Source organism: Rhinolophus sinicus, chromosome 5 (assembly GCF_057876585.1).
Source record: "Rhinolophus sinicus isolate RSI-liver-muscle chromosome 5, RSI-T2T, whole genome shotgun sequence".
NCBI lineage: Eukaryota > Metazoa > Chordata > Mammalia > Chiroptera > Rhinolophidae > Rhinolophus > Rhinolophus sinicus.
In genome coordinates this window covers 8,366,127-8,390,645 of record NC_142505.1, presented here as the reverse complement: position 1 = coordinate 8,390,645, position 24,519 = coordinate 8,366,127, and the positions used below count along the sequence as shown (strand labels likewise).

Genomic DNA, 24,519 nt, shown 5'->3' with positions numbered 1-24,519 from the left:
CCTGCATGGAAACATCTGTGTATCTGGCGGTACAGCAACAGGGGGACCTGTGACCACCTGATCCGTAGGGACAGGAAACCCACACCACCAATAGCCAATTGCCCTGGGAGTGCTCCCTGCCTGGGACAGAGCGTCCAGACCCCCAGTTCCCCCAGCTTCCCTCCCTTGGCCTTCCTGAGAAGTGAGAAACTGGGCTTCCTGCTGCAGTGGGAGGGGGCTGCCCGACCAGCTGCTGTGGGAGCCTCCAGTGACTCAGCCTTGTGGGGGGGTGTTTATGAGCAGCCGAAATGGCTGTAAAAGTGGCACCTCAGTTCACTTATGGCCTGGCCATCCCCTCCCCTACGGGCCCCTTGCCTTGAAAAGCTTCCAGAGGGGCCTGGAACTGGAGAGAGATCCAGGATTAAATCTTGGGTGGAGGCTCAGCCTGGGGTCAAGGTTCAGCCAGGGGCTAGAGGTCAGACTGGGATAAGGACTGAGCCTGGGGGTAAAGCTCAGTCTGGGATCAGCATTGAGATTGGGATTGAGGCTGATTTAGAATAGGATTGGGAGGACACAGTATTGGAGGTCTGTAAACCATTGGTGGCAGAGAGCCCCCGGAGAGGGGCAGTGGGTTGTCTGAGGGAGTGAAGCCCAGGCTGCAGAGCTGAGAGCTGAGCCACTGTCTTTCCTGTTTGAGTCTGGTGCCCACCCTGCCCCCAGGGCCTGTGTACCTTGGCCAGAGCCCTACTAATGCTGGTGGTGGCAGCAGCAGGAGGCCTGTCAGCCTCGGGCCAGATCTGAGCCCCTGCTCCAGATCTGAGCTCCAGTGACCATCTTGGCTCCAAAGGGGAGTCCCCACAGGGACTAGCTCCTACTTCTGGCCCCCAACCAGGCCTTTCCACAAAAAAAGCCATTGAAACTGACCTGAAACTGACCAGAAACTGACCCTGGGGCCCTGGGGCTTGGCTGTCAAAAAGGACAGGTAGGTCTGCCAGGCACTAGGGTGCTACCAGTTAATGTGTGACACCCCACCCCCATGGTGGCACTTTAACCAGGGCCTGGGGGTGATTTAGGGGATCAGTGGCCCCACCTACAGTGGGGGAATGTCCAGCAGGGGACTCTAGGGTGAGACACATGAGTTATGACTAGGGAAATACCCTTAAAGGGCCTAGAGCCCATCAGACCCCTCTCTGCATCCCTATTCACAAGCCACCCAGTTCCTTCCAAGTATAAATACTGTTTCCAAATATCAGGCTTTCTGATGTCAGATCTGAGAAGGACCCTCCATCAGCCCCTAGTTTTACCTATCAGTTCCCCTCAATCCCTCCGTGAATGTCCTTTTCCTATCACCTAGGGGCAGGGATAAGTCAGTGGTCATCAAACCATAAAACTTAGAATAGAATTGCTTTCAGAGACATAAAGCTGAGACTATCACAATATAACACTGAAGAACTGTAAGTGTTTTTTATGTGCCCACTCAGGGCACTTGGGCCTCTATCACCATAGGGGACACACACCATAGGGGCCAGACTCCAAGTCACAGCCCCACCCCCATTAATGGAGGAGATGGGGATACAAGGAGGGAGCGATGTCCTTTACACCAGGCAGAGAAGCGCCATCCTGGCAGGTAAAACTACAAAGGCAAAGGCCGGGGTTTGAACGCGGGAGAAGGTCAGGAGTCTCTCAGACAGGACCTGCTGGGGAGAGTCATCTTTGGAGGAAACTGCTTCAAACAGCACAATCCTCAAACACCAGGACAAGAAACTTGAGGGTAGTTGAGCACGGAGGACGGTGTGGCCATAGAAGACAGATATGGGGACAGTCTGAGAGATGAGCGGATTGAACCTGGAGGGGGTAGGCTGCCAGGAAGGTTGGCTGCAGCTGGATTCCAGTGCCTTAGGGCATGGGCTTGGGGACCCATTCACATTGAGGGGGTGGTTTTGGGGGCTCTGAGGACCTTAATTTCCACAGGCTGAGGCTAGGGAGGCCACAGAGCCAGTAGGTCCCGACACCCACCATACCAGGCACTAAAACAGTAAAGTTAAAAAGTGCCCTTTGAATCAGCTGGTGAAGTCCCCATTTTACAAATAAGGAAACTGACACCCAGCTGGCAAGAGAGTCGTCCTACCCAGGATACACAACTGGCAAGTGGGCAAGCAGGGGCTGCCACTTAGCTGGAATATTTCCCAGGGCCCCGACTGTCACACTGGCTTCCTCCCGACCATTCTTAAAGCCCTCCGCTCCAGGAATCCCCGCGCCCCCCGGGCACCCGGTACTGAGAGATGGTAGACTGGAGGTCTCAGATCCCCTTTCCTGGGCGCTCCGACGTCCCCTCCCGGCCTGAGCTCGTAAGCCCCGCCCCTGCCCCAAAGACTCCTCCCTCCTTCCCCCAGGTTGCTGGTTCCCAGTGGACCAGAGCCCGCCAAAAGAGTTCGGGGGTGTGACCCGGTGGGAGAAGGAGGCGGAGCCCGCGGGTGGGGGTCCAGGCAGAGCCCCCGGTCCTGCGGCCTCTAGCCGCCCGGGGTGGAGTCAGGGGCGGAGCTGGAGAGGCCCGGCAGACATCTGGATTAGTCAGGACTCGGAAAGACCCCGACTCTGGAAGAGACTAGGGAGGGAGAGGGGCGTGAGGCCGGAGACGCGGGCAGGGGCAGGAGCACGTCTAGGGCACCGCTGGCCGACCCACTGGGGGAGGTTCCCGAGGCAGGGGTTCCAAGCGAGGGCCAGCGGCGGCGGCCGAGCCAGGAGAGGGCTGGCGTATGAGCCGCCTCCCCGGGACCCCGGTCCAGCCCCAGCGGGAGTCCCGCGGGTGAACAGACAGCGCCGCGGCCGCGGGCGCGCGGGGTACCTCCGGGGAAGAGGGCCTGCTTCAAGCCTGAGGGCCCCTATTCACCGGCCCGGGCCGGACGATCAGAAAAAAATAACGCCTGTGCCTTCTCGGAGAAGAGAAGGAAGCGGCGGCAGCGTCCTGGCCACGTTCCTGGGCCCCGATGTCAGAGCTCCCCGGCTCGGTCCCCTCTGCACTCACATCCCTTCGCTATGCGACCCCGGGCCTCGGCCTCTAGAGAAATGTCCGGGGCAGGGGGCAGGGGGCAGGGGGCAGCGGGCTCCGTTCTGCCGCTCCACACACCGTGTCGGAGGCGGCGGAGGGGGGCGGGGGCGGGAGAGGCCCAGGGAGGGCGCGGGGGAGGGAAGCGGCGCCCGGCCGCGGGGGAGGGGGGCAGCGGCAGACGCCGAAGAGAGGGACGCGCGCGGCGGGCGGCGGCTCCGAGCGGCGGCCGGGCGGGGGGCGCTGGAGGCCAGGCCAACCAGGGGGCAATCCCGAGAGCTCCATGAAGTCCCCCCGGGGCCGCGGACAGGGCGCTGTCCTGGGGAGGCTGTCGGGGGATCCCCGACATCCATGGCTAGGCGGGGGCCGCGGCGGCGCGCTCGGAGTAAGTCGGGGTCGGGGGCCAGCGCTGAGGGGAGGGGGCCGGAGTTCGGTAGGGGCAACTCCCGACCTGACCCGGGCTGGCGGTCTGGTCTGTCGGTGTCAGTCGGCGGCGCCTCTCGGAGGCCGGTGGAGCTGCCAGCCCCGCGCAGCTCGGCTCCGTGGCTTTTTTGGAAACTTGCAAATGTTTTCGTAGAGAGAGATGGGGGAAGGGAGGGAGGGAGTGACCGAAACGGAGCTCGAGGCTGCTGGAAGAACTGAGGCCAAGGCCGGGGGAGCTAGAGACAGACTGACAGGCAGACGGACAGAGCGTCCCGGCCGCAGGCGCGCTCCAGCGGCGCGAGCGCAGGCGGGGCTCCGGCCTGAGACGGGGAGGGGGTGCCGGAGGCGGCCGTGGACAGGATGGGGATCTGAGGGGGCAGAGAGGCTGGGAGCTGGCGGCCCGACCACCGAAGGTTTCAGTGTCGTTGCAAAGTTGGGATCGCGTCCCCAAGCTGCACGCCCCGAGCAGCTCAAAACGCGCCCCCCCGCCCCCCTTAAGCTCACCGCTGAGCTAAAAATAACAGCCCCGTGAGCCCCCCGCAGACCGCGACCCCAACCCCTCCCCCGACCCCTCCCCCACTGGGCGTGGGGCGAAGCCACAGCTCCCAGTTCCCCAAAAGAAAAAAAAAGAAAGAAAAGGCGGCGCGGGGTGGGGGGGAGCAGGGGGCGGGCCGGGGGCGGGGGGCCCGGCCATATGGATGTGATTTCTCCGCTCCGAGGCAGACGGGCAGCTCCGCAGCGCTCGGCGCCCGCCCGCCGCCCGCCCGGCCCCCGGCTGCCTCCCTTCCTCCTCCCTCTTTCCTTTACACTCGTTCACTCGCTAGCCCTCGGCGCATGGGCCCCGCGCCGGGCCCCGGGGCCTCGGCCCGCCGGCCAGCCGGGGTACCCTAGGCCCGGCCGTGGGCGGGGCAGCCCGGCTGACGCAGCTCTGTACCCCACCACCATCACCAGGGCCGGCGGCGGCGGCTGCCCCGAGGGACAGGGCCCTAGGCGGTGGCTATGGGGGCCGCCCGGATCGCGCCCGGCCTGGCGCTCCTGCTCTGCTGCCCGGTGCTCAGCTCCGCATATGCGCTGGTAAGTCCCCCGCCCGCACTCCAGGACTGGCTGCGGGCATGCTCCGGAGTCCCTGGGGGGAGGAGGGGTGTCCAGGGCTCAGAGTCTTGGTTTCCCCCGAGGAATTTGAACTTTGGGTGGGGATTCCCTCCGACCCGGGATCCTACGATTCCTGCTGTCTCCGGGGTGTCTGAACTCTGGGTTGTCCGTTTTGAATCCTGGGTTTGGGGTCCAAGGTCTGGAAATCTGTGTTTGGGGATCCCCTATCTTCTGCTTCTATGAGCACCACTGCCCTGGTTGTGTCTGCCTTGAAGATGACACTGTGATCTAGCAGGAGACTGGGCTTCGGCCCTGATGTGGGATCCCACAGGCTTTGCTCTGTTTTCTGCAAGTTTTGTTTGCAATCCCGGATACGGGGCTGTGGGTCTGAAGTCAGAATGATCCAGGCAGGGGTAGGATTTAGGGGCCCCCTCCAGCTCTCGGGATCCCATGCCTTCACGCACACATGCACTCATGTCCAGCTTTACCCAGAGTGGAAGCTGCTTGCCCAGGGAGGCGAGTGTGGTATGCCATAGAGGGATGGACATCCCCTGAAGGAGACTGACCTCACAGAACATTCCCCCAGGAGAAACACTCTGGAGGGGTACTCGGGTGAGTGAGGGGACCCCTGGGAATATGGGCGGACCCATATCTCTACCCTCTTGAGAGCAGAGGCCAAGAGGGGACCAGAGGGAGAAGAAGAGACAGAATACGAGATGAGAGAGAGGAGACGAGACAGAGACGAACAGGGGGTAGGGATGAGGGCTCCCCAGAGCAGGAGGAATAGACGGACCAAGAATAGCAAAGAAAGATAGGGAGAGTCTGGCAGAAGGCAAGAGCTGGACACAGAGGGGCAGTACCCTCCTCATCCTGGGCCAGGGTCTTGGGGACCATTTCAGGGAAAGTCAGTCAGATCCCACTGCTGCCCTGTCCCAGGGGACCAGCGCACTGCTGAGGAGGCTGTCTGCTGTGTGTCTGACTTCAAGGCTGCCTACCCCCACATCTCCCAGGTGAGGGCATCTGCCTTCTAGAAAGACAGGCAGGTTGGCAGCCTCCTTCTCCTGATCAGCTCCCTACTCAGGCAGAGCCCCAGGGGGGAGGCAGTAGCTCCAGGATTCCTGCAGTTCTACCTAATGCCTGTGTAAACTTCACACCTCAGTTTCCCCATCTGTAAAAAGACAGCAAGAAAGAAGCATTTGCCTCAGAATCCCCTGATTCAAGGCTCTCCTCTCCGCTGAAGGCCTCAGCATGCCCCGTTCACTAGTCCCTGTGCCCTCACGACTCTGGCTCTCCAAAGCCAGAGGCATCGCCCATACGCGAGGACTTATAGATGGGGAAACTGAGGTCTAGAGGTCTTGTTCAGTGGTGTTCCAAACCCTGATGAATGCCAAGGCCCAGAACCATTTCCTCACCCTCCCTTGGGCTGGGCTCACCTTTCCCAGAGCCCCCTCCAGGGTGTGTGAGTATAGCCAGCGTGGTCTCTGTTCACATATGTACGTGTGCACGTGACTGTCGAGGGATAGACAGGATAATGGGCTTGGGTATCTTGTGAGTATGTCTGTGTGTCAGAGCAGGGCTCTGTCAGACTCTGTGCATGGTGTTCTCTGAATCTGTGTGAGTGAGTGTCTGAGTCCACGGGTGAGCTCACATGTGTCCGGAGCTGTGCGTCTGCTCATGACTGGCGGGAGCATAGTTGTGCGTGTATGTGTGTGTGTGCATTTGTGAGCACATGTACACCCAGGTCTATTGGGTTCTTATTTTTATTTAATAAATGCTTCTGTAGCACTTTGTGCTTGCCAGACACTCTTCTAAGCACTTCACAATGTTAACCAGTTTAATCTTTGCCTCTGAGAAAGTTTCTGTTATGGGACCCATTTTTTAACTGACCTGAATCACACCACCAATATGACCCTTCTTTATTACATGCGAACCAAGTGCCAAGCACTGTGCCTCTATAGGGTGAGGGGCTAATGGGTTTTCCTACACTGATTTCTGGGGAAATGGAGGCACATGCAGAGAGTTTACCTGGCTTAGCTCTGGCCCAAGGCTGAGGATAGGACTGGAGGAGAGATGCTAAGGCTGGGTCTGCCCCAGGGCCTTGTTGAGGAATCTGTGGCTAGGCACTCAGGCTGTGAGTACACTGGACCCTCGCTGGCGTCAGAGCTAGAAGATATGGCCTGAGGGTCACCCAACACCCTGTGGGCCCCCTGGGATCAGCCGGAGTCAGCAAGAGGCTGACAGCCTGCCACTCCCTCTCCTGAACCCACCCAGATCTGCGCTGGTGCCCACAACCTCAGCCGATAGCCCGTCACCAAACCTGTATGCTGCCTACCCAGCCAGCCCCAGGACCAGGTTCACGTCTCCAGGGACCTCACAGGAGGGGACCAAAAACTGTCCCCCTGGGAGCACACTGGCTGTGGGCAGACTCAGCTGGTGCACCAGGGAAGAGTAACTGTGAGGCTAGGGGTCAGGTGGAGTGAGGTTTGGAGGGAGAGATAGGCCCACAGATTGTGAGTAGGGGGTGAAAGGGTGGTCTTATCCTTGGGGATGCCTCATCCTAAGGACACCCTCAGCATGCACACCTGTGAAGGAGAAACTTCAGGGGAGAGGCTGAAGGTCAGCGTTGGGGGCTGGCCTTGAGTGTAGAGATCTGACCTTGGGGTTGGACTTAGGAGGAATGGTGGTGGGTGGAAGTGCAGGGGACCGCTCCCAGCCTGCTCTAGAGTCAGTTCGGCCACAGGGCTCACTTTTAAAGACAAAAAGGAACGAACATGGATTGAACAGTGGCTGTCCCCACATTCTGAGCTAGAAACTGTCACAAATGTTTTCTCATCCCACCCGTTCACCCACCCATTTTATGGGAATGGGCCTTGAGGTTCCCATGGGGAGTCTGTGGGGAGGTGGGAGTGGAACCCAGGTCTTCCGACTCCTGCACTGAGCTGCTTCCTCCAAAGCAGGGTGAAGACTTGTGCTGGCAGGAGACCCCCATGTCCACTCTGGGTTATCTTTTCCTTTTCCTTCCTTTTCTTTTCTTTTTTTTTTTTTTTTAAATAAAACCTTTCTGTTGTTCTACTTTTATTTTCTTAATTTTAATTTCATAACTGACACTCAAATATGTTCTTTCTTATAAAAGAGTCAAATAATACAGGTTAAACAAACGTCATCCTCAATTACTCCCAAGCCCTAAAAAGGGGAATCCCTTTTTAGAGAAAACCATTTTTCACAGTCTGGATGAGGGAATGTACCCCTTACCTTTTTCTGTGTGTTTCCAAAAGGCACCTTTTTGTGCACATATTAAGTAGATAGTTTTGTTCTACTATTTCGTTTGTTTTTAAATAAATGGTATCAGTTTGTAGATAGGGCTCTGCCACATGCATTTTTCTACTTAAAGATATGTCTTGGAGACCTTGGTGTCGGTAAATGTAAGTCTTTTTTTAATGCTGCATAGTATTCCACAATCTGGGATTTCGGCAGCAGTTCCTATGTATGTACATTTAGATCATGACATAACTTATGTGTGTGTGTGTGTGTGTGTGTGTGCATGCGTGTGTGTGTGAAATTCCAGATGGTGGCAGGGAAGCTCCTTGAAATGCCCTCTCGTGTCCCCGTGTGACTATTTCCCTTTGGGATATTTCTAGATTCTGTCATTGCTGGATCTGAGAACATGCACATTTTTTATTTTCATAGACATGGCCAAACTGCCCTCTGAAAAACCAGTGCCAGTTTATATTCCCAACAGCAAGAGTGAGCCGGAGGGTCTCTTGCCCACACACTCTGTCTCATAGGATAGTGTGAGGATTCTTTTCTTTACCTTTGCCATTCTGATCTGTAAAAAATGTCTCGTCATTTTAATTTGCCATTTACCAGTGAGCTTTTGGACTTTATGTTGGTTTATTGTCCATCTTCTAAGAGCTTGCTTAGAGCCATTACCCATCTTCCTATGGGTTATTTGTCTTTTTCCTATTGATTTGTTGAAGCTTTTTATATCACCTGCCCTTAAACATCCCAACCCTCTCCTCACCACCCCTCCTGCTCTGGGAACTGCCTGTGGACAGAGCAGGAGGAGGGGGGCCGAGCCCTACCGAGAACTTGGGTTTTCTTCGGAATGTTTTAATGAGGCATCAAGTGGCCTCCCCCAGATTCCTGTTGTGGGCCTTCTGGGGACACTCCCTGGTCCGGCCACCACATCTGGAAGGCAGCTCCTTCAGACAGAGTCCCCAGGAAAAAGAAAGGGTGGGGTGGGGATTTTGCAGACCCCTGAAATTGTCTGCAAAATATAGTGTGGCTGGGAGAGGGTGCAAAGTTTTGCTCAGATTCTCAAAGATACCGGAAACCTTCAAACCCTTAAGAACCCCAACTCTGGGACCAGCCTTGTATGGAGGTGAGACCTGGTGGAATCGTGTTCTGTCGACCAGGCTATGGTTGGGGGAGGCCATGCTGTCCTTCTAGGCCTTGGTCCCTGAGCCCAGGTTGAGGCCGCCTGTGACGATCTATCCTGTCCTAGCTGCCACCTCTGCCATCCCAGGCTCCATCCCACCGCCTGCCCTACAGGCATCCACGCTGGCCAGGATGAGCGGCGTCACAGTGCCCCCCCCTGCAGCCCCGAACACAGGCAGCCTGTTCAGGAAGGCCTGGCGAGGGGGAGGAAAAGTCCGCACTTGTCAGCGGTGGCAGGCGGAGTGTCCCCGGCAGGGAGCCCGTCCCAGCCTGCTCAGCCGGACAGACTGAGGGCAGCAAGGGGTGGGGAGCAGTCCCTAGCCAGCTGGCATGGGCAACATCGAGGGGTGCCAGCACAGGTCCCAGGAGTAGATCCTGGAGAAGAGGTGCAGGAAGGCCAGGAGGTCACGAGGGGGGTCTCCTGTTAGCCAAGGTTTTCTCCTTCTGCCTTTTCTGGAGGTACAAACTCTCCTTGCTCCTAATACCAGGGCACAACTGTCCTCTGCCCAATTGGAGCTGAGCACAAGCTGCCATCACTAACAACACCGCCTGACCACCTTTATGCCTACCTCCAGCCCTGAATTACCTCTGTGGAGGCTGCCTTAGGTGCTCTGCCAAAAGGCGCTTGCTTGACGCAGCAAAAGATAAAATACAGAAGGACTGCAAAGCTGGTACTGAGGCTGGCACTAGGGGATCCGTGTGGCTGGGTACTTCTTCCTTCTTTCCCTACCTCCAGGGTTGCAGCTTCAGTGTCCAGCAGACCTTAGCTCCAGTCCTGGCCCTCTTCTGTGACTCTCAGCCTCAGTGTCCCAGTTTGTAAGATGGGATGTGGTGGAAGGTAAAGGACATGTGGCTAATGTCCATAGGAAATGGCTGGTGCCAACAGGCAGAGGGGCTCCTGCGGGGCAGGAGAGACTGGCCAAATCCAGGATGACCACCAGGCTGCTCCGCTTCTTCTAGGGGTGAGCAAGAAGCCAACAGCTACCTTCCCCCCAGGGGACCAGGCTGAACCCAGGCAGAGGGATGGATGGGTGACCCAAGAGGGCGTCCCGAGGCTAATACATGCCGCAGAAGCTCCTTTCCCAGAGGCAGAGGTGTCAGCAGCTGAAGAAGGACCCCTTGTATTTCCTCCATACTTTACCCTGAGGAGGAGAATTTAGGCCTCTCTGGGATCACAGACAGCAAATGTGTGGAATTTGGCAGTTAGAGGAATTGAGAGGAGTGGCTGTCATTTGGTCAGTGGCAAGGAACCGGCTCTCTCCACCACCAAGGTCACCGTCACACCTCCTTCACCATCACCACTCTTGACATTGCCACCTCACTGTCCTCACTGCCACCATCACTGCCATCCCTGGTTCCTACACCATCCTCGGTGGGGATGCTGAGTTAGAAGGAGCTGCTTGCTGCCCGGTGGGAGGGGTAGTGAGCTGATGGCTTTTCTCTTCCTCTGGGCTTCTGAACTCAGGAAATGAGAAACACATCCGGGCCTCTTGACCACACACTACTCTCTCCCTGGGACAGCAGCTTCTATGTTTGTAAATAACAGTGGCTTCCAGCTCCCATCTGCACCCTGCCTGGAGCCCCATAAACACCAGCTCAGGTGCTCCCAGGCTACCTGTCTCCCTTTTCCCCCAGCTCAGGACTGGGGTCATGTCATCATCCCGCCCCTGCGTGTTCACAAGCTGCACGTGTGCACACAGGAAGAGTGCGTGGGAAGATGTGCTTCGGAGGGACACCTGAGCCAAGCCCTAGGAGGGTTAGGTCAGGGGCAGTCAGTCCGAATCCAAGGTCAGACGAAGGAGGGATGGGGATTTGGACACCTGGCCCCAGCATTGGGTGGCCCCATTAGTGGTGGGTGTGGACTGACTCCTGGCCAGGACCCAACCCAGGGTCCCTCAGTCCTTACCCCTGAAACTCAAGATCCACAGGCTCTCTGGACCTAAAATGATGAATGTCTGAGTCCTCCTCACCAAGAGCTGGGCCAGGAAGACCCAAACTCTGCAGGGGGCGAGGGACTGGTGGGGTGGGGGTGGGACCAGCACGTGGTGTCGGAGTTGCCAGGCCAGGAGGCGAATGAGAGCTGTCAGCATTTTCCCCATCACCCCCTGGAGATTAGGCCTCCTCGGTTAACACAGAGGCAGAGGAGGGGCACTGGTGCCCCCAAGCCCAAGGTTGGGGGTCTGGCAGTGCCCTTGAATCTTACTGAGTCCAGGGTGGATCCAGAAATGCAGGGAGTCATTGGGAGGTCCTTCCACCCCCAAAACTCTCTCGGCACACCTCACCCAGCAGGCCCCCCTTACTACCTGTCTCCAAGCCTCCCTGGAGTCCCCCCTCCCATCCTGCCCTCACTGTGGCCCTCTGCACTCAGTCATCGACCCAGACAATCTCCCCCTGCCACTCTGGGTTCCCAGCTCAAGGGGACCCATGATGCCCGGCAGCGGGAGAGCCCACAGCCAAGACTTGGTGCTGCTTTATTAACAGTAGCAATAATAGCAACCGGCATTTCCTGGGCCCCACCCCTGCCAGGGCTTTTCATGCAGTACACCAGGTCCTCGAATAATGTCATTATAACATTAAGATGCCATAGGAACTTAACTCTTGTTTATATCAATTAGCCTGTGGTGAAATTGGTTTCATATGTATACCTCATTTGGCCTAAAGTCGCAGAACCTATCGAAGATGTTAAGTGAGGATTTGCTGCACCTCATTTCATCCTCTCAACAGCCCTATTGTCCTGATATTGCAGGTAGAAAAACCAAGGCACAGGGCTAAGTGACTTGCCCACAGACACAGAGCCTGTCAGTGGTGGAGGCAGGAGTCAAGTTCCAGTGCTGGTGGCAGAATCTCCCTGGATGAGGAGAGGGTGCAGCTGGAGGGAGGGGTGAGTGGGGGGGGGGGTGCGTCCAGGCAGGGGAGCTGCACTCCCAGGCGAGTGGGAATGCATTTGGTGTGGAGCTGCCCTGCTCTCCTTGGGGCGGTGATTCCTTGACTTGGGCTTCCATTCCTCTTGCTACAATGGCAGTTCTACCACAATTAGGTGACAGAGAAATGGGTTCTACAGTTCAGGGAGGCCAGAGGTGGGACCACTGTTCCTGTGGATGAATGAAGGAATTTGGGGGCTACTGGGTGCTAGAAGCACATACCTTCCCCTCTACTGGGCATTCCCAGACCCACCGTGAAAACGAGACTCTGTAGAAGAGGGTGTGCCTCTTGGCCATGGAGAGAGTGAAGCCAACAGCAGTAGGTGGAGGCTGAGCAGACGCCCTGGGCCAGCTCCGGGTCATCACCTGCTTTGCACACCTGTGTGTCTGTCAGTCTGACAAAAGAGCAGTTGTGACCAATGACTGAGTGCCTTTAGTCTAGGCCATCAGCTGTGACCCTCAGTCACATCAGTGAGCTGGTCTGTCTATTGAGAGGGATGGTGTGCCAGTCGTTAGGGCCTGGGAGAAGCCTCAGTCAGTCAGTCACTCAGGAGCTTCCTGTCGTCTGGAAAAACTACGCTGCATTATGTTTGTCTTGAGAGAGATGGAGGTGGGCAGAAGGAGAAGGGGTAGTGGGGAAGGGGGTGTGGTGAGGGAGTAAGGAAAAGACTATGGCAGAGGTGGTACTGACAGTGGTTATGGGGCTGGTAGCAATATTGGTGATAGCAGTGATCGTGCTAATGTTGCCTTTGGTGGTAATGGTGCTGGTGGAAATAGCACTGGTGGTAGAGATGGTGATGTTATACCAGCTGTGATGGTGCTGATGGTGGTCATGGTGGTTACACGGCTGGCAGTCGTACTTCGTGCTCATGCTGGTAATGGTGCTGGTGGTGCTGGTGGTAATTGTTGGTGTTGTTGGTCAAGGTGATGCTGGTGGTGGTGATGGTTACTGATGGCGGTATGTATTGCAACAAGAGAAATGGTAGTGAAGGGGTGAGTGGGGATGGGGTGGGCAGGGCAGCTACACAGGAATCAGAACCCTTAGCAGCCTGGATCCCCAATGTCAGAAGCACAAAGAGAACTTCAGGCTAGTGCTGGAGCCCCTGGATTAGGGCAGGCCGGAGCTGTCCCCCCTCACGCCCCCTTCTCCGCATGTACTTCTGCCCCAGCCTGCTCAGCCATAGCTGGGGGGTGAGGAGGAGGGTGGCTAGAGGAGCTGTGGGGGCCCGCAGCAAGCACGTGGGAATCTGCTCCAGAGCTTCCTGGGGACCATGGGTATTGGGTCCAGCTGAGCTCTCAGGGCCCAACTCAGACTCCAGAGACACTCAGAAGCACAGACACCCACAGACACACACGCTAACGAGCAGCGGCATCACACACCGCAAATGCGCACCTGCGGTCCTTTGCCCAGAAGCACATGTACACGTGCACGTTCACACACACCTCAGGCTCATGTCCCAAATGTGCATGCTGGACAACCCCCCGTGAGAACACACAGAGGCGGGCACACACCAGTGCACACACCGGCCCAACAGCGAGGATGCACCACCACTCTGATGCCCACGCGCAAAGACGCCTCCGCTAAGTGAAACCAGCAGAACCCACGGCTGCTGAGCCAATTGGAGACTCCTTGGCCCTGGAAGCCCTTGCTGCTGCCACCAAGAGACTCGGTCAATTAACTTCTCCCTGCAGCCAGGCTCCTTGACTTGCCCCTGCCAGCTTGCCAGCCTCCACCTGCTAGTGCCATCCCTTCCCCCACCGGCCTCCTTCCTTCCCTGCTTCCTGCTGGTTCTCCCACCCTGCAAAGCTCCATTCTGACTGAAGGGACCCGGCCCTGCCATGGGATGTCTGCGGGGTGCAGCTCTGTCTGTTGAGGGTCTCAGTCAGGGTCTAGGCTCTGCCCTGTAGAGACTGAGGGGACACAGCCCTTCTCTGGGTCTGAGAGGGTCTCAGAGGACATGTCCTTGTCCTGGGGGTCTGAGGGGATGCATTAACCTCTGTGGGTCCCCCTCATGGGAGTGACTGGGCATGGGCACACTGAGCTGTTCCCAGGGCAGGATGCTGCCTTTACCCTCTGACTCTCTTCCAACCCTAAGTCAGGGGAACAGAGGCTCAGGGTAAGACCCTACCTCACCCCCATGATGTTCCTGTTCCCTTCCTTAAAATGATGCTGCTCCGTCGCAGTGGGTGGTAGCCAATGCCTGAAGCGGGAAGGAAGGGAAGGAAGGAAGTCCATGGCAGAGGGAACAGCAGGAGGAAAGGCCTGTCCACATCATCAGAACACGGCCTGCTTGGATGGAGAGCTTCCGGAGAAGCAGTGGGATATGGGTGGCTCCCACCCACAGCCTGCACGGGAGTGCTCTGCCCAACCCAGACCACTGCCAGCACTTCCTCCATCCTCTCCCTCTGAGGAGGGTGAGGGGGGAGGCGCTGAGGCCCTCACTGCTCACTGGGGAAAGCTTTGACTGGGGAGAGGGCCAAGATGGAAATTGGTGACTCCCAAGGTCCCCCAGGGCGCCCGGTTTGTTTCCCCAGAGCTCAGCAATCCCTATCCACTCCCACTCCCACCCAGGTTCCCAACAGGCGGTCAGGATCCTGTGAGGATCCATCCTGGGACATTCCATCCTTTTCCCAAGCACCCTTGGGAAACATACTGGACAGAGAATCTCAGTGGCTGCAGCCTGTGGGGTTACTGGCGGGCAGGCGGGGGAGAACCTCCCCCCCCTTTTTTCCTCTGGTAGGGCAGCCCTACCCCTTGGTGCTGCGGCTTCCCATCTGTAAAATGGAAGCTACATAGACAGACTTCCCACATTCTAGAGTCAGGGCCTGTGGAAAGGAGGGAATCCCTCAGGGAGGTTGGGATGGTTGTGGGACCTGCTGCTATGCGGGGAAGTCCTGCCTGCAGTCTGACCTTCGACTTGGCAGGTGGACGCAGATGACGTCATGACCAAAGAGGAGCAGATCCTCCTGCTGCACCGCGCTCAGGCCCAATGCGAGAAGCGGCTCAAAGAAGTCCAGCAGAGGCCAGGTGGGGGCGGGGTCGGGTGGGCGGGGCCCAACGAGGCGGGGCTGGGGGCAAGTCAGGAGAGGGAGGGGTCACAGGAATGTGGGAGCCCAGGATGCAGAACCAAGTGGCACAGGGGAGGGTGGTTCAGATAAAGGGGTGTCAGGCCAAAGTGAGGACCGAAAGTTAGGTGGGTCAGCGGAGATCAAAGTCAGCAGGCTGAGATGCCCTGAGCCTCCCCTCTCAGGGCGGGGGAAGAGTGGTATGAAGGCAGCAGATACAGTAGAATCATCCCCAAGGGGCTTAGATCCGGGAGGCACGCCAGGATCAGGAACACACGCTAGGGTGCTAGACCCCACTCGGGTGGGCTGGGACAGCTTTCCGGAAGAGGAGGTATCCGAGGCAGGTCCAGAAGGATGAGTGGGTCTTTGAAGGAGGCCACCTGGGCAGAGGGCAAGGCAAAGGTGTCCAGAGTCAGGAGAACCCAGGGTCCGTGGTGCTGGATGGGGAGGAGCATAGAGGGACGGGCAGCTACAATTCCGTCAGTCATGGCCTGGGAGAGGGCGCTTGACCTGGGGTAGGGAGGGCTTCCTCCCCCCAGCACAGCATCGCCATGGCATCCCTGCCACGGGGAAGTCCGGAGCGGTGCTCTCCCGACTTCACAGCTCCTGCACTGGTCTCAAGCTGGTTTCCTCCTTGAGTCCATTTCCAGAAGTGGGGATGGGGCCTCATTAGCACCCACCCAGGCCTCTGATATCTAATTAATCTCATTCACACCGGGAAGAGGTCAGACCCAGAACAACTGACAAGAGCAGCTTCCTCCCTGCGCTGGCCCTGAGGCTCCAGGTGGAGGGTGCTGAGACACACCCAGGATATGCTCACCACACAAACACAACTCTAGCACACTCCCTGGGACTCCCAGGGTCTCTGCGGTCACAGCCCCGGCCACATGGGACCCACCAGAGGCTCCCTGGTCCCTCCCCAGTCACACCAGGGTCTGAGGGGATCAAGTAGTCACCCCTCACTCTGGGTTCTGAACCCAGCCCTCTTTCTAGTTGTGGAAGCCTGGAGGCACCTCCTTCCACCCCCACTCCGTTCATGATCCAGCCCTCTCTTCCCACTCCACCCCTGCTCCTACCACCACCCTACTGATGCCCAAGGGTGCAGGCAGGAAAATGGACACAGCTACTCCATCCCCGTCCAGGGTGTCTGTTCTCGGCTTCCCACTGTTGCCGCAGACCCCGACATGGGAAGGGGGGGAGGCCCTGGCTTGGGCTGCAGACTAAGGAACGCAAGTCAGATAATGAGGCAGAGAGTCCTCAAGCATCTCTCCCGTGGAGAGAAAGGCCAGCCAGGCCCCATCTCAGATGGAGTCTCCAGGGTCCCTTGTGGGTCCCTTATGAACCCCTTACTCAAGTATCCTAGGTTAGGGGACGGGGTAGGTAGACTGGTTTGTCCGCCCTTTACAGCTGCCCACTCTTGCTCTTGCTTCCACACCAGCAGCTTCTTGAGCTGCCCAGCGCTCTGGCCGGGCTTCATTTTCACAGTGTAGCCTCTCCGTTGCCATCACCACTACTGTCTGCTTTTGCCGTGCGCCCCCTGGTGGGCGTTCGTCTCCTTGGCGGGCTCTAGCTCTTTACTCTGGGTCCCAGGACACCACCGGTGCCCACATGTTGCCCACATTTACCACTAGTTGACCCCACACCTGCATGGTCTTGGCTCCCGTTTCAACACTTCTTTGACAGTCTCCATCTCTTCCGATGACTTCTGCACCTGGCAAGCACTTTACAGTTTATAAAGCATTTCCTCACCTGTCGTCTCAGCTCTCCCAACAGCCTGAGGTGTCAGCAGGGTAGGGGATGACCCCTGCTGCATAAAGGGGGAGTCTGAGGCAGGAGGGTACCATGGGTCTCCTGCTGTAGCAAAGGTGACAACCATAACTGCCCTGACTTCTCCAGCTGACATAATGGAAACAGATAGAGGATGGGCATCTGCGTCCACATCAGGGAAGCCGAGGAAAGAGAAGGCATCTGGGAAACTCTACCCTGAACCCGAGGAGGACAGGGAAGTGCTCCCTGGCACGCGCAGAGGTATGTCTGTGCTTCCACGCATCCATCTGAGACCGCTGGTCCTGCCTGCCCACTGCTCTTGGAAAGACGGGCTGCTGCCCCTCCCCAGAATAGCAGGGGAGGGGCTGGGAGGAGACAGCCAAGGGGGCAGCATGTAGAAGGGGCAGGCAAGCTGGATGGGCTCAGCCCCTAGGGATGTGGGTAGGGAACTTGCTCCATGCCACTCTGCGGGGGGGGGGGGAGGCCTATGGCCCCCTCCCATGGAGAAATGACAGAGGAGCAGGGAGAGATACAGAGAGACAGGGAGAGGCTCGGAGAGATCCAGAGACAGCGAGAGAGAGACAGATAAAGAGAGGCAGGGAGGACAGAGAGGGGCCCAGGAGGCACAAACTGGGCCCGGGACTCAGTATATGAGAAGAGGGTGCACCAAGCCACAGTGAGGTGGGCCATAGAGACAGGGGAGGACGGTGGCCACAGAGGGTGGGGGCAGAGCCAGTGGGACCAGGGGAGAAGAGGAAAGAGGAAGGGAGAGGCAGGGTTGTGTTGTCCCCCAGGAAGGTAAGGAGAGACAAATTGAGAGCCCAGAGCCCAGACTGCAGCCACAGGGCCGGTTTGAACCGGCTGGGTGGGCAGCAGATTCCAGATGGGCCACATCTGGGAGGCTGTGGTCACCCTGTGGCTCCCCAGGGACCAGAGGGAATTGTGGGCCTGGTCAGGCGGGGCTGGGAATATGGTACCCAGGACAGAGAGTCTTTCACCAAGCTGGGGTGGGTCCAGCCATCCAGGCAGCCTTCCAGGATGGCTGGAGAGTCCTGTGTTTGGAGCCCTGCAGGGGGTAAGAAGGGAGCTGAAAGTGGAAGAGTCAAAGGCTGAGGACCCTCCCAGGTCACTTAGCATCTCTGTTGAGAGGCAGAGAGCCCCACAGTGGGACATGTCACCCTGCCTTGAATCTGTAATGAGCACTTAGATCTGAGGAATTATATCTCCCCCATGAGTGTTTGCCAGATTCTCATAGCAGGTGCTCAGGGCGGGCCTTGGATGGTGGTGGGAGTGTGGGCTGATATGGTCAGTCCCAACTTCCCAGTGAAGAAACTCAAGTGCCAAGACACCTGCATGAGGTCAGCAGCTCTTTGGAAGTCCAGCTGGCACTGGAAACTAGACCTCCTGCCTCCTGACCATGTTCCCTGGGCAAGGGTCACATAGGAAGCATTCTCAGCTGAGGGAGTCAGTCTGGTAACTTGCCCTTCTCCAGGGACACTTGGAAGGTGGGACAAAGACAGAAGCCTGGCCAGGGGCTGAGCACTTGAGGGCAGGGCCCTGGGCTGATGACCTCAGCAAATCACTCACCTCTCTTGGCCGCTGCTAGCTAGGCTAAAAAATAGGGCCAGCGCCAGTACCTGCATACAGGAGCTGCAGTGAATTGTGTGGGGCCAGGTGGGTGCAGGGCACAGTAGGGAGTAAGGGTTCAATACAGTATCTCTAGAACATTCCAGGCCTGAGTTCTCCAGTCCTGGGGCGCAACTGTCCCTGAGGGAGCCAGTGACTACAGGTCACTAACCATGGACTTGTCTGATGTCCCCCACCTGTCTGTCTCTGTGGGCACAGGACGCCCCTGCCTGCCTGAGTGGGACCACATCCTATGCTGGCCATTGGGTGCACCGGGTGAGGTGGTGGCCATGCCCTGTCCTGACTACATTTATGACTTCAATCACAAAGGTAAGGCGGGCTGGGGTAGGGTGGGGACCACAGGGATACCAGGACTTGGAGCTCAAGGCTTCAGTGGCTCTAGACCTCTCTCCCCGCCCTAACCTTCCCACGGATCTGCAGGCTATGCCTATCGGCGCTGTGACCGAAATGGCAGCTGGGAGCTGGTGCCTGGGCACAACCGGACATGGGCCAACTACAGCGAGTGCGTCAAGTTCCTGACCAATGAGACTCGTGAACGGGTGCGAGCCTTCCCCAGCCCTCTCTCAACCTGCCCTAGATAAGGCCACCCCACCCGTTAGTGACTCCTGACCTAGTCCTGACTCCTCCAGCAACCTTAACCTGGCCTCTGCCACTTACCTGATGCTCACGCGAGTCCCAGGGCTCTGACGGTGCCTCCCCACCTGCACAGGAGGTGTTTGACCGCCTGGGCATGATCTACACGGTGGGCTACTCCGTCTCGCTGGCTTCCCTCACCGTGGCTGTGCTCATCCTGGCTTACTTCAGGTGGGCGGGGCGAGGGGCGAGGCCGAGGTGGGAGATGGATGGTGTGGTCGGGGCGGGGCCGAAGTGGGAGGAGGTGGGGCGTGGCCTGAGCGTGGTGTCTCCTTCCCTTCACTGCTCCCCTACCCCTGCCGGATGCCCCTATCCACTGCGCACAGCCCAGCTTCCTGCCCACCCACGGCGCGTCCCGTGCCCCCACTCACGCTGATGTCGCTCGCCCCGCAGGCGGTTGCACTGCACACGCAACTACATCCACATGCACCTGTTCCTGTCCTTTATGCTTCGCGCCGTGAGCATCTTCGTCAAGGACGCGGTGCTCTACTCTGGCGCCACCCTCGATGAGGCCGAGCGCCTCACCGAGGAAGAGCTGCGCGCCATCGCCCAGGCCCCTCCGCCGCCCGCCGCCGCAGCCGCCGGCTACGTGAGTGCGCCCCTCCAACGGCCCACGCCCGGGGACTCCTTGCCACCACTGGCTTCGCGGGAGCCCCACCCGGCCGCGCCTGGAACTTCCATCCCGACCCTCGCCCATGCCTCTCTCCTGCCACCACTGGCTTCAGGCCACTCACATGCACCTCACTGTGTCCCTCGCACCCCAGCCCTGCTTCCAGCGCCTACTGCCAAGGGCTTTGTGAGAGTCCCCCACTCGGCATAGTCGTCAACACTCCTCATTCAGCTCAGTACCCCCAAATACCCACCTCTTCACCTTGCCTCCTGCCACTGTCGTGAGTGCCCTCCTGCCCCTGGCAACAGCCCCCTACACACCCTCAGCCCCTGCCCTGGGTAGGGGCCTAGATCAGAGCCTGCCCGTTTCTCTCAGATTTGGCTAGCACCACGTGTCCTGTCTCCCCAACTTCGCAGCTGTAGACCTGGCCCTCTGGCTAACACCAGCTGGTCTCCTAGGCTGGCTGCCGGGTGGCTGTGACCTTCTTCCTTTACTTCCTGGCCACCAACTACTACTGGATTCTGGTGGAGGGGCTGTACCTGCACAGCCTCATCTTCATGGCCTTCTTCTCAGAGAAGAAGTACCTGTGGGGCTTCACGGTCTTCGGCTGGGGTATGAAGGCATGGCGGGTGGGGAGGCACAGGCAGGTGGGACCATGGGTGCCAGGATGAGAGGGGACCACTGAGAGGAGGGCACCCACACAGCATATCCCATCCCAGACCTGGGGCCGCAGATGGGTGGCCTGCCCACCCTTCTGTGACTCTGACCCCATCTCAGACTCAGGGAACAGAGCGTGGCCAGGGTCAGGGTTCACCTGGAGTTGACTCAGCCTGGGATTGGGCTCAGCCTAGGAGAGGGAGCTGGGACTCCCAGGTCAAGATTCACCTCAGGATCAGAGTGGGATCTTGGGTCAGAGGTCAGCCTGGAGCTGGAGTTCGGATCTGAAACCCTCCCTCCACACTGAACCCTGTTTCCCCACCAATCCCCTCACTGTGTGGAGCTGCCCACAGGGTCCATGGCCCAGAGCCACAGGCTGGGCTCTCAGCATCATCTGGGCTTCGGCAGTGCCCCTGCATAATGGGTAGCTGGGGCTCTGCTCTCCTCCCCCACAGGCTCCGGGATCAAGTTACTGATAATTGTCCATTATTGTTGGCAGCTCCAGAGCTTGGCTGGGCTCTGGGCGACTGGCCAGACTGCAGAGGGGTAGGCCGGGTGGCTGGAGCCCTCCCAGCGCTCAGCACCCAGAGGCCCTCAGATCAACAGCCACAGCCTCCCTGCTCCTTGGCACACACTCTGACCTTGACCTCACCCATGGCAAGCCCCAGAATTGGGGGGAGACTGGGCCTGGTCCCAGGAATTGACGCAGGCTCTGGGGCCGGAGGGTGTTAGGGTGAGCAGGAAACATACACACCGAACTGTGTGGTGCGGGAATGTCACAGCTCTTTTTCTCATCATAAACCCAGGTCACGCCCTCCCCCTCCCAAGGGTACTCAGGTCTTGAATAAAGTGTAGGGGGATGGAAGATGGGGACCTGGGCTCCCTTCCTAGGGGCTGAGCTCACCCAAAGGTACCATGTGCCATCTGAGCTGGCTCAGGCCAGGACACGCCGAGGTTCCCCTGTGGCCCTTTACCCAGCCTGGAATGACAGCCCTCACTCTATCCAGCCTCACCCACGGGAGTTAGGGCCTTGCAAACTAGGTGGGGGTGGGGGTAGGGGTGCTGGGACAGAAAAATGCTGATAATAGTCCCCCATAGGGAACACCCAGCCCAGAGCAGCACCCTTTAGGGGAGGAGAGGGGGAGTGGACTGGGCATGGACAAGTTAGTGTTTCACCACGCGCCCCGCTGTGTGCATATGTGCATGTGTGTAGATGCAGAATCAAGATGAGGGCAGAGGCCTGAGCCTTGAGGGAGGCGGCTCGGGCAGCAGGGCCGTACACACCAGGGTCTGACTCTGTCACCAAGCAGCTTATGTGCCCAGGGTGAGGGGGGATCAGGGACAATGATGGGGTAAGCAGGGGGAGGGGAATGGGACTGGCAAGGTGGGCTGAGGAGACTTCGTGGACAGCCCCTCATACTGTCCCCCTCTGCACCCACAGGTCTGCCCGCTGTCTTCGTGGCTGTGTGGGTCGGTGTGAGAGCCACCCTGGCCAACACTGGGTAGGTCCAGGTGGTGAAGGGGGCAGAGGGCTCTAACAGGCCAGAAACACCCCTGGCACCCTCTTCTGTGAAGCATATGACGGGAGCCTCCTGTATCCCGGCCCTGAGTGGCCCAGCTTCAGGAATGTTTAGTCCAGTTTCAAGCCAGGTGCCCCCTTAGGGTCACAAGAGGCTACTTCAAAAGAGACCTTTGATGAGGGCATAGGCCTGGCCACACCCAACACTCCCCTGTCCTGTGTCCCCAGCAGTTAATGTCAGAGAAGGCCAGCTCTGGGGCCTCTGTGTGGGCAGGCTCCGGATAGGAATAGGAGGGCGTGGGGGCTGATGCGCCAACCTCCCCCAGGTGCTGGGACTTGAGCTCCGGGAACAAGAAGTGGATCATCCAGGTGCCCATCCTGGCCTCCATTGTGGTGAGCAGGGGTGGCCACAGGGCTGGGTGGGGGTGTGGACAACAGGGACCTATAGAAGCTTCCCTGGACCACAGGGTCAGAGCCCCAAGGCCTGAGAAGCAGCTGATCCCCATCCCAGTCCAGATGGGGAAACTGAGGGCCCAAGGAGCCCCCTGGAGAGCCAGTGGCAGAGAAAGCCCGGGAAGGGCCGTGGGTCCCAGCGTCCTTGCCCCCTACCCTTCTGGGGCGCAGCCTCGAGATGCCGCCCTCCCTCACACCCACAGCTCAACTTCGTCCTCTTCATCAACATTGTCCGCGTGCTCGCCACCAAGCTGCGGGAAACTAACGCCGGCCGGTGTGACACGCGGCAGCAATACCGGTGAGCCATGCCTGCCACGCCCAGGCTCCTCAGAGTTCAGGGCCATCCAACCCCAGCACCATGTACAGAAGCAAAAAAGGTGGCCCCAAGAATGAGCCTGTGTCAAGGGAAGGACCCAGCTCCTGACTCCCTGGCTGGCCCACCCTGCAGTGACGGGATCTCCCCTGGCGTCTGGAGGCCCTGGGGGCACCCCAAAGCCAACCTAGGCCACTTGGTGCCAGGCCCTGCACTAGAGTGGGGTTCTGCAAAGGCGGGACAAATCCAGACCTCTCGTCAAAGAGCTGGTCGCAGGGAGCCTGAGGCACAGCTGGGCCGCGGGAGGGCTGGGGAAGGCACGGCTCAACTGAAGCCTGAGAAGTGGGCTGTGGGACAGTGAGGTGAAGCCATGGGGAGTGGAGGGGCTGAGGGACCCGCAGGTGCAAAGGGCCCTGGGACAGGGCGACTGTATAATTTACGGTCCACTCCAGGACACCTCAGAACCAAGGGGCCCTAAGGAACACTTTGGGGAGACAACAGAGTGCTGTTGTCCCAGGCGAACTGGCATGAACTCCTCTGGTGGCCAGAGCCTCAGGCCCCTTAGTGGCTTCTGGAGCCTGGGGCTGGCAGGTGGGGGTAGCACAGTGCCCGTGGAGGGGCAGGGGCTCTGCCCTGACCTGCCTGCCCTGCTGGCCCAGGAAGCTGCTGAAATCCACGCTGGTGCTCATGCCGCTCTTCGGTGTCCACTACATCGTCTTCATGGCCACACCGTACACCGAGGTCTCAGGGACGCTCTGGCAAGTCCAGATGCACTACGAGATGCTCTTCAACTCCTTCCAGGTGCGCAGCGCTGGCTGAGCCTGACGGGGGGCGGGGGGACGGGGCGCGGCTTCCACCCTTTTCAGATGCGGGCTCTGGGCCCTGACCCTGCGCCTCTCTCCACAGGGATTTTTTGTCGCCATCATATACTGTTTCTGCAACGGTGAGGTAAGTGGGGGCCACGTGGAGGCAAGGCAGGGAGGGTGCAGAAGTGCCAGGAGGTCCCCCAAGTCCTGTCCCCCCGTTCTTCTGCCTGGTGCTGCCTTTGTTCCCCCAAGAACATCCCTGAGGACATTCTGAAAGCAGAGAGGAGTCTTTCCAGATGATTCAGGCTCGAGAGGTGCTAGGATTTGTGGGCTCATCCATGTCTGGCACAGCTAGTGTCTTCTGTTGAATTCTCTGTAACCCAGATTGGCCTGCTCAGCCACCCTTGGGCCCATTTGAGCCTTGTAGAGTCTTCTGCAGCCAGGCACCATGTTCTGAGGGTGATGATGGGGTTTTACTCAATCTCGGAATTTTCCAGTAATTCCTCCTGTCTGTTTCCATCCAGTGCCGAGTGTTGTAGGGTCAGAGATGGGGCCACTGCTGGGGGCAGGCAATAGGGAGCCAAGGGGTTGGACACACCTGACCGCCCACCCTCCTTCTGCCCCCCCAGGTACAGGCCGAGATCAAGAAGTCCTGGAGCCGCTGGACACTGGCACTGGATTTCAAGCGCAAGGCACGGAGTGGGAGCAGCAGCTACAGCTATGGTCCGATGGTGTCTCACACGAGTGTCACCAATGTGGGCCCCCGTACGGGACTCGGCCTGCCCCTCAGCCCCCGCCTGCTGCCCGCTGCCACCGCCAATGGCCACCCCCAGCTGCCCAGCCACACCAAGCCAGGGACCCCGGCCCTCCAGACCACACAGCCAGCTGTGGCCGCTCCCAAGGATGATGGGTTCCTCAACGGCTCCTGCTCAGGGCTGGAGGAGGAGGCCTCCGCACGGGAGCAGCCACCCGCCCTGCTGCAGGAGGAGTGGGAGACAGTCATGTGATCGGGGGCCCAAGGGTTGGACCTATGGACGTAAAGCGTGGATAGACGGACCAAGAAACGGGTGGTTGGACGGTTGCCCACTCAGGGCTGGGCTGGGAGGACAAAACAGGAAAAAAAAAAAAAAAAAAAAGAAAAAAGGGAAAA

At 58.7% G+C, this 24,519-nt stretch overlaps 1 protein-coding gene and 1 long non-coding RNA gene across 5 annotated transcripts in view; one reads left to right on the top strand and one right to left on the bottom strand.

Moving 5' to 3' along the window:
- LOC141567163 (uncharacterized) overlaps positions 1-3,919 on the bottom strand; it is a 10,892-nt gene extending 6,973 nt beyond the window's left edge. The window contains exon 1 of the long non-coding RNA XR_012489585.2: positions 3,477-3,919. This is a non-coding gene — a long non-coding RNA (uncharacterized LOC141567163). The remainder of the gene's footprint in view (positions 1-3,476) is intronic.
- Positions 1-24,519, top strand: part of PTH1R (parathyroid hormone 1 receptor) — a 24,779-nt gene extending 260 nt beyond the window's left edge. The window contains exons 1-15 of one of the 4 annotated variants that reach the window (XM_074312475.2): positions 3,196-3,410; positions 4,400-4,522; positions 14,824-14,926; positions 16,861-16,992; positions 18,577-18,687; positions 18,799-18,917; positions 19,088-19,182; positions 19,405-19,600; positions 20,080-20,233; positions 21,720-21,780; positions 22,124-22,190; positions 22,454-22,548; positions 23,223-23,364; positions 23,470-23,511; positions 23,999-24,519. In XM_074312475.2, coding sequence (XP_074168576.2) covers positions 4,448-4,522; positions 14,824-14,926; positions 16,861-16,992; positions 18,577-18,687; positions 18,799-18,917; positions 19,088-19,182; positions 19,405-19,600; positions 20,080-20,233; positions 21,720-21,780; positions 22,124-22,190; positions 22,454-22,548; positions 23,223-23,364; positions 23,470-23,511; positions 23,999-24,376 — 1,770 coding nt within the window. In that variant the 5' untranslated portion in view covers positions 3,196-3,410; positions 4,400-4,447 and the 3' untranslated portion in view covers positions 24,377-24,519. Of the gene's footprint in view, positions 1-3,195; positions 3,411-4,235; positions 4,523-5,022; positions 5,153-14,823; positions 14,927-16,860; positions 16,993-18,576; positions 18,688-18,798; positions 18,918-19,087; positions 19,183-19,404; positions 19,601-20,079; positions 20,234-21,719; positions 21,781-22,123; positions 22,191-22,453; positions 22,549-23,222; positions 23,365-23,469; positions 23,512-23,998 lie in introns of those variants that run through there. The other 3 variants (XM_019724018.3, XM_019724016.3, XM_088798196.1) reach the window with 3 other exon arrangements.